The sequence below is a fragment of the Mirounga leonina genome, unplaced genomic scaffold (assembly GCF_011800145.1).
Source record: "Mirounga leonina isolate KUSES-001 unplaced genomic scaffold, KU_Mleo_1.0 Mir_125, whole genome shotgun sequence".
NCBI classification, from domain to species: Eukaryota; Metazoa; Chordata; class Mammalia; order Carnivora; family Phocidae; genus Mirounga; species Mirounga leonina.
Genome location: NW_023270305.1, coordinates 43,633,180 through 43,641,047, shown reverse-complemented (window position 1 = coordinate 43,641,047; position 7,868 = coordinate 43,633,180). Strand labels below are relative to the sequence as shown.

At 36.1% G+C, this 7,868-nt stretch overlaps 1 protein-coding gene across 8 annotated transcripts in view; it reads left to right on the top strand.

Moving 5' to 3' along the window:
• Positions 1 to 7,868, top strand: part of ZNF638 (zinc finger protein 638) — a 129,453-nt gene that overhangs the window by 77,031 nt on the left and 44,554 nt on the right. For 7 of the 8 annotated variants that reach the window (XM_035001336.1, XM_035001337.1, XM_035001334.1 and 4 more), the window contains 4 exons: positions 3,246 to 3,284; positions 4,272 to 4,564; positions 5,656 to 5,933; positions 7,494 to 7,640. In XM_035001336.1, the coding sequence (XP_034857227.1) occupies positions 3,246 to 3,284; positions 4,272 to 4,564; positions 5,656 to 5,933; positions 7,494 to 7,640 (757 nt within the window). The remainder of the gene's footprint in view (positions 1 to 3,245; positions 3,285 to 4,271; positions 4,565 to 5,655; positions 5,934 to 7,493; positions 7,641 to 7,868) is intronic. The other variant, XM_035001335.1, reaches the window with a different exon arrangement.

Below are 7,868 nucleotides of genomic sequence, written 5' to 3'. Positions count from 1 at the left end.
TTCCTTCCTTCCTTCCTTCCTTCCTTCCTTCCTTCCTTCCTTCCTTCTTTCCTTCTTTCCTTCTTTCTTGGATGCTTTCACAATGTTGACTTCTTTTGAAATGACCAGGAAAGGAGTTGTCTTGTAGAATGTCCCAAAGTACATTTTGTACTTTCCTGTTTGTTTCCTTATCATTAAGTACACATTGAAAATTTTTGTCACAGAAACTATAGGTGATGTGTATACTTCCCACATTGGGACACAGATACTGTCACTTAGGTCCTTGTTCTTAACCATTATGCTATACTGCCTGAGCGAGGGGTGTCATGCTTCTGAAGCACATTTTATTTTTTTTTATTTTTTATTTTATTTTATTTCATTTTTTTTAAAGATTTTATTTATTTATTTGACAGAGACAGAGACAGCGAGAGCAGGAACACAAGCAGGGGGAGTGGGAGAGGGAGAAGCAGGCTTCCTGCCGAGCAGGGAGCCCGATGCGGGACTCGATCTCAGGACCCTGGGATCATGACCTGAGCCGAAGGCAGTCGCTTAACCAACTGAGCCACCCAGGTGCCCCTGAAGCACATTTTAAACTAGTGAGTTAGGCATGTGCAGGCAGTCCAACCTCAACTTGCAGAATAGTATACATGCATTATCTTTCTGCCTTGGGCACCAGAGACAAAAACATTTATTCTAGCAGTCAACCTAGTGAGGATCCAGAACATAATTACGGACTCTTGAATAATAGTCCTCAAGCTCTTGTGAATCCATAAACTGGAGAGCTCCAGAAATGTAATAACATCTTTGTGTTGACAACCAGCATATTTCTAGCATTGTACATATGAGAAAGCTAAGGCTTACTTACATTAACTAACTGGCTTTCAGATACATGGCCATTAAGTGTCAGCACCTACACTCAGACCCTAGCATAGCTTGATTCCAGAAGTCTTGCTTTTAAGCACCATACTGTTAGATTAGAAATTTATCTTCTTAGATGGTAACAGTGTAAGGAAAGTTTTTAAAAGCATAAGTGTAAATGAAACAAAATTATCCATGTTTTGACAGTTGCTGATGCCAGATGATAGATACACTGGATTAAAGTTAACTTTTTTTTGTTCTTCATAGTTTGTCACCTTATAGTTACAACAAGATGCTTCAGGCATCATGGCTGCTCTCAGAAGGAAGAAGGGGGCAAGAGGCAGGAAGAATTTTGCCCGCGGTTTTGCATCTATGTCTCATTGTTTTGAACCTATCACTGGCTATATATTCTAAGGAGGTTAGGAAAGCAAATACTTAGCTTTTTTAGCCTTTACTGTAGTAAAGGCAGACAAGGGAAAAGGGAGTTGAGAATTGTTGTTGAGTTAACCTGCTGTAACAGTGTCTTAGACAAATAGCAACAAATAAAAACCACTTTACCTTTAATACTTTTTTTTTTTGAGATTTTATTTATTTAATTGAAAGAGACACAGCGAGAGAGGGAACACAAGCAGGGGGAGTGGGAGAGGGAAAAGCAGGCTTCCCGCTGAGCAAGGAGCCTATTGCAGGGCTCGATCCCAGGACCCTGAGTTCATGACCTGAGCCAAAGGCAGACGCTTAACAACTGAGCCACTCAGGCACCCCACCTTTACTATGGTTTTGACCCGACTTTATTTTCCTGCCAGGTGACTTGCTGTAAGAGTTGGCTGCCTCCATTTCCTTACCTGGCTCTCCTCTTGGTTATTAAAATTGTTTTTGAATATTAGCTGATTTAATGATTTAATTTCCAATTTAATAATGTTTCCAAAATTTCCAGTTAACCTTTATTTTTTTATTAAAAAGAGAGGGTGTGTATGAGCCGGGGTTGGGGGGATGGGGCAGAGGGAGGAGGAGAATCACCACAGGGCTTGATCTCACGACCCTGAGATCATGACCTGAGCTGAGATCAAGAGTCAAACACTTAACCAGCTAAGCCACCCAGGCGCCCCCCAGTTAACCTTTAGAGTTCAGAATCTCTAAAAAGTTGAGGAGGAAGATGTCTTTTTCTTAGGCTTCTGTGATGTTACTGTTCCTTATACTTTTTTCTTTCTGTGATTACTACTTAATCTCTTACTGGTTTGTGTTTGTCTGCTTTACTCTTCAGTGTTAGTGTGCATAAAATTCTGTCCTCAGCCCTTTCTCCTACAAACTATACCCTGTGTTAGTTTCACACCGTCTTTGTACTATACCTGTGGCTTCTGCATGCCTAATTTTTAAATATCTCAGTCCTCATCTTTCCCCATAATTCCAGATACGTATTTCCAGTTGACCTGAAAACATTCTTGTGTTCACTTCAGAAATGTTTATTGGTTCCCCGTTGCCTTTTACTTATGTGCAACCTCCTTACCTGATTTCAAGGACCTTCACAATTTCTAACTCGGAGCTACCTTTCCAGGTTTTCCCCCCTCATAATTCCTTTTCATCATTGCCATGCTGCAGCCAGACCAGTTCCTGGAATAGAACACTTGTTTTGCCTCTGAATTCTTGTATGTATAGCCACTGCATGAAACCTACATTGATCCATGCCTATTAGTAGACCTTTTTAAGGGCCACCTGAAAAGCAGCCTTTCCTGCAAATTTTCCCGATTCTTCCACCAGATATATCTCTTCAAGGACCGCTTGGTACAGCATAAAGGGCACCATACATGTTGTATTCTGTAGAATGGGGTCCCCTGGAGTTCTGCAAAGTGGTTTTTGTCTTTTAACCCCTACCTAAACTTGTGTCATGTACCTATTCTGTACATCTTAACACTTGTATGTGTATTGCCTATTTTACTTACACTTTGAAGTCTTTTTTTTTTTTTTTTTTAAAGATTTTATTTATTTATTTGACAGAGACAGCGAGAGCAGGAACACAAGCAGGGGGAGTGGGAGAGGGAGAAGCAGGCTTCCCGCTGAGCAGGGAGCCCGATGTGGGACTCGATCCCAGGACTCTGGGATCATGACCTGAGCTGAAGGCAGCCGCTTAACGACTGAGCCACCCAGGCGCCCCACTTTGAAGTCTTTAATGTATTAGGAATGTGTTTCTATTCCTTGAATTGCCTACTAGAATAATGCTTTGATTATTTATTGAATTAGACACTGAAAATATCATACTCTCCAGAAATTTTCATATTTTAGTATACTAATAAATTACTGTGTAAACTATGTAAACTTAGGTTTTGAACAGTCCTCCTGATACATTGCAGGGAAAGATTGAGACATACAGTCCCATTTTAACTGTTCATTAATACTATTTATTCTCAAAATAGGTATCCCGATTGGAATCCTGAGATCCTCCCATCAAGAAGGTAATTTTTTGAATAGTGGTATTGTTGAGACTTGATTTTCTTTTAAAAGTAAACAGGTACTTTTTTTTTTTTAAAGGTACTGTTTTTCATTGAGTTCCTGTTTTGATCATTTTTACTTTTAAACAGCAGACAAATGCAACAATCTCTATGAATCTTTCTTTAATTATCCCAGCTTAAATGTGACAGCTTGCCTCTGTTGAACGTCTTTTTTTTTTTTAGTCTTATGAAAATACTTAATGTTTTTGTTATTGTTTATGTTTGTGGGGCCTTATGTTATAAATGCCTTCAAGGCTGGGAATGGTTTTATTAAGCTTTGTATTCCCTAGGAGGTCCCTATTTAATGTTTGTATATACAAGTACAGTAGTCAAAGAAATATCTGTAGAGGGGCGCCTGGGTGGCTCAGTTGTTAAGCGTCTGCCTTCAGCTCAGGTCATGATCCCATGGTGCTGGGATCAAGCCCCGCGTCGGGGCTCCCTGCTCAGCGGGAGGCCTCCTTCTCCCTCTGCTTGTGTTCCCTCTCACTATCTGTCTCTCTCTCTCTCTCTCTCAAATAAATAAATAAAATCTTAAAAAAAAAAAAAAGAAATATTTGTAGGTGGCATAATCTCAGGAAAAAGTTGAAAAACATTTGTTTATGTAAATCACTTCTTAAATTCTTTATATAACTTAATACTTTCAATATATAGTTGGCTATAAAATGGTACAGGAAAAGCCCAAGAAATTGGTGGAGGATATTCTTCTGTATATTAGCAAAAGAGGGATCCAAGCGATTAGAGGACAGAGCATCTGTTCTGATTGTTTCTTATTTATCTGTGAGGGTGAATTGTGTCATAACAAATAGGTTTTTGTTTTAAATAAATATATGGTATCAGAGTTTGGTATTCCTTATAGACTGTTGTTAAGAAGGAACTTCTGTCCTATAACTTAATATGACTTAAATTTACATTAAATCCCTGAATCTTGTGATTCTCCCCCATACTTTATAGAAATGAAGGCAATAGAAAAGAAAATGAAACTCCAAGAAGACGTTCTCATTCTCCCAGTCCTAGACGTTCTAGGAGATCAAGCTCAAGTCATAGATTCCATCGATCTCGAAGCCCAGTACGCTATATATACAGACCAAGAAGCCGAAGTCCAAAAATTTGCCATCGTTTCATTTCTAGATACAGATCCAGATCCCGTTCACCATATCGAATGAGAAATCCATTTAGAGGTAGTCCAAAATGCTTTCGCTCAGTTAGCCCTGAAAGGACATCACGGAGATCAGTGAGATCATCAGGTACATTTACGGTTATGAATAATAATATATACTATAATATATAATATAACATAATAAATTTACTTATTTTGACTAAATTTTTTAAGTTTTTTGTTTGCATTTTTAAATTCTATATTTTTAATAAGTTTGAAATCATGACTTACATGCTACTGTCAAGATTTAACAACAGTTGACATTTTGAACTATTTGCCTTAGTTCTTTTAATACGATAGATATATAATACTCTGTTTTATTTTATTTTAGAATTTCTGTGTGAAATTGACCCACATCCCAACCTTAGTCCATTCTTCTTCCTTTTATTAACAGAAGAAGTGTGGAAGAGTGTATCTATCTGCCCAAAATCAAATTTAAAAACTGCGGATATGCCAACATCTTAGTTTGCCCATGAATTAGTCTAAAAGTTTTTTGAAATTTCTCATATTTTCAACCGTGTCCTAATACTGGTTTAGTGACATTTCTAGAATAGCTCATATATGTGTCCTCTGAGATCTTTTTAGAGGTCTCCAAGGTTTTCACTTTCCAACTATATGTCTGTGAAGCTGAATTTCCTTTATACATTTCAACCAAAACAATGTCTCTATCAGATTGGTTGCAGAAGCAGATAGGAGAATCCAGGTTTTTAAGCCCAGCATGAAAGTGTTTGGGAAAATACACAGTGGTGCTACTCATCTAACTAATTTTTTGTTTGTTTTGGGAATTAAAGTTGTTCTTCATAAAAATGTTACTTATGCTAACACAGGAGTTTATTAAATGAATTAGTAAATACTTTAAAAATTCGATTTAAGTATCTTATGGTTAATATTGATAAATTTAACACAAAAACTCTTTGGAGTCCTCAGTTTTTAAAAGTGAAGATGGATACTGAAATCAAAAGTTTGAGGACCACTGGTGTAAGATTAGCTCATGAATGAAGAATTAAAGACTGAGAATTGTTTTGTGTGTATTTGATTCCTGTCTGGTCTGACAGCGGCTCTGTGTGATAAATATTTGGGCAGTTGAGGAGTTACTCTTTTTTTTTTTAATAATGTGATGAGATGGTTTTCACCTAACGTTCTTTTCAGTTGAAGTTGCATTTATGTCCTTTTTACTAGATAGAAAAAAAGCATTAGAAGATGTAGTACAACGATCTGGCATTGGGTCAGAATTCAGTAAACAGAAACATCTTGAAATAGTTGATAAAGGACACTCACCAGCACAAAAGCCTAAAATTGGCAGTGGATCAAAGCCATCAGTTAAATCTACAAACCCTACAAAGGGTGATGGAAATTTGGGGGGACATTCTGCTCGTTACAAAGCCAAGAATATTGAAGATGACACCTTACCAGAATGTAAACCAGTGTCTGAAAAAGCTGTTTCTATCCAGCGTAAGGTCAGTACTTTAATTTGTAAGTGTATACATACATGTGTCATTATGATACAAAAAAGTTGTTTGAATTTTTTATTTTCATATTTTAAAAGTTTGAAATGGTGGCTTGTTAAATTATGTTGATAATGGAATGTTTTATTGGTTGTGCTTATGAATTTAGTAAAAGTCCATTAATTTAAAATCTTGTAGCTTACAAATCCTAGAGGTTTGGCATTTGATGTATCAAAAGTGAGAACATTTTGATGGTTTGGTGTTTTTGCTAACCACACAGGCAGGTCATTGTGATGAGTTTTGCTATCTGGTGGGGGAAGTGAATGTAATCACCAGCAACATTAATGAATTTTTGTAATCTTTGTCAGTAAGCTGTAAAAGTGAGTCTACTGAGAATTGATCATTTTTAATCTATTTTTTACTTTTTTGCTGTACAGTGCACAAGTCAAATACTCTGTTTTCCAATGTAGAATAGCCTATTTTCTGGTACTGATTCATTGGTGTATTTTGACTATAACCTGCTAGTTAAAATGCTGAGGTATTGTTTTATTGTATATGTTAATTACATTACTATTATAGTAGATTGTATATAAAGCATCCTGAGAACATTAGAGTAATTGCCAAGGTTAGGGCAGATTATCAGATGTTTAATGTAATATTAACAAGTCTTCAGGTATTTAGGTATACATTTCTAAATATTTTCAACAACTATAAATCCTTGCCTTTAAAGAGCTTATATTTAGAAAGATACACTTAAAATAATCGACCTGTAATTACACAATTTTGAAGAGTGTTAGGAAGAAATTTTAGTATAGGGAAAATTTTGAAGAGGCTAAATTATAACACTTTTCATTTTGTTTCAAGACTTCTAGATGGTGGCAGTGGAACTTTTTTTTTAAGTCAATTTTTAATATAAGTGATAAGTTTGATATTACAGGTTTTATACATATTATATATGAGTCTTTTAAAAATGTTATACCTATTTAAATATTTCAACTATTAAAACACAAAGTGCACAAAGCTATAGTTTTATCTTTATTAGTGATGGGCCATGTAGATTCATGTAGAAAAATATTCTTCAGTACTTTGGACCATTCCATAGGTCTTGTTTGTTACAAAATGCTTCTAAACAGAAAAGAGCATCTATGATTGTGTTTACCTGTAAGCTCTGATCACTGTAAGGGTTGAGTGGCAAAATATAAAACATATCTTTTACTACTTTAGCATTTAAAAAATTTTTTTTAATTGGGCACCTGGGTGGCTCGGTTGGTTGAGCGACTGCCTTTGGCTCAGGTCGTGATCCTGGAGTCCTGGATCGAGTCCCGCATCGGGCTCCCTGCTCGACGGGGGGTCTGCTTCTCCCTCTGACCCTCCCCCCTCTCATGTGCGCTCTCTCATTTCTCTCTCTCTCAAATAAATAAAATCTTAAAAAAAATTTTTTTTTTAATTGTGCTAAAATATTTAGAAAAGTCTGTTTAAAAGACTTAGGTTAATGGTAGAATAAATTACATTGGGAATTATTGTACTTTATGGCTTAATTTTTTTTTTTTATTTTCTTTCATTCAAAAATAGCTTCGGAAAGACCAGTCTTCGCATTATGGTTCAGTTCTTCTTATATCTGAATTACCAGAGGATGGCTGTACTGAAGAAGATATTAGAAAAATATTTCAACCATTTGGAAAAGTTAATGATGTCCTCGTTGTTCCTTACAGAAAAGAAGTGAGTCATTCACTCTGTTCTAAAAATACATACAAAGTTACTATGTTATAAAGTCTGGTTATTACTTTATAAAGATCTTTTAGCAACTTTTACTACATACATAATTGTTAATTGAGAGTTAATGTAAATGCTTGGATTCCAGTGAACAAGGTCCCCAAATACTGTTTTCTATCTTTTAGAATAGGGATTGGCATACTTCTTCTGTAAAGGGCCAGGTAGTAAATATTT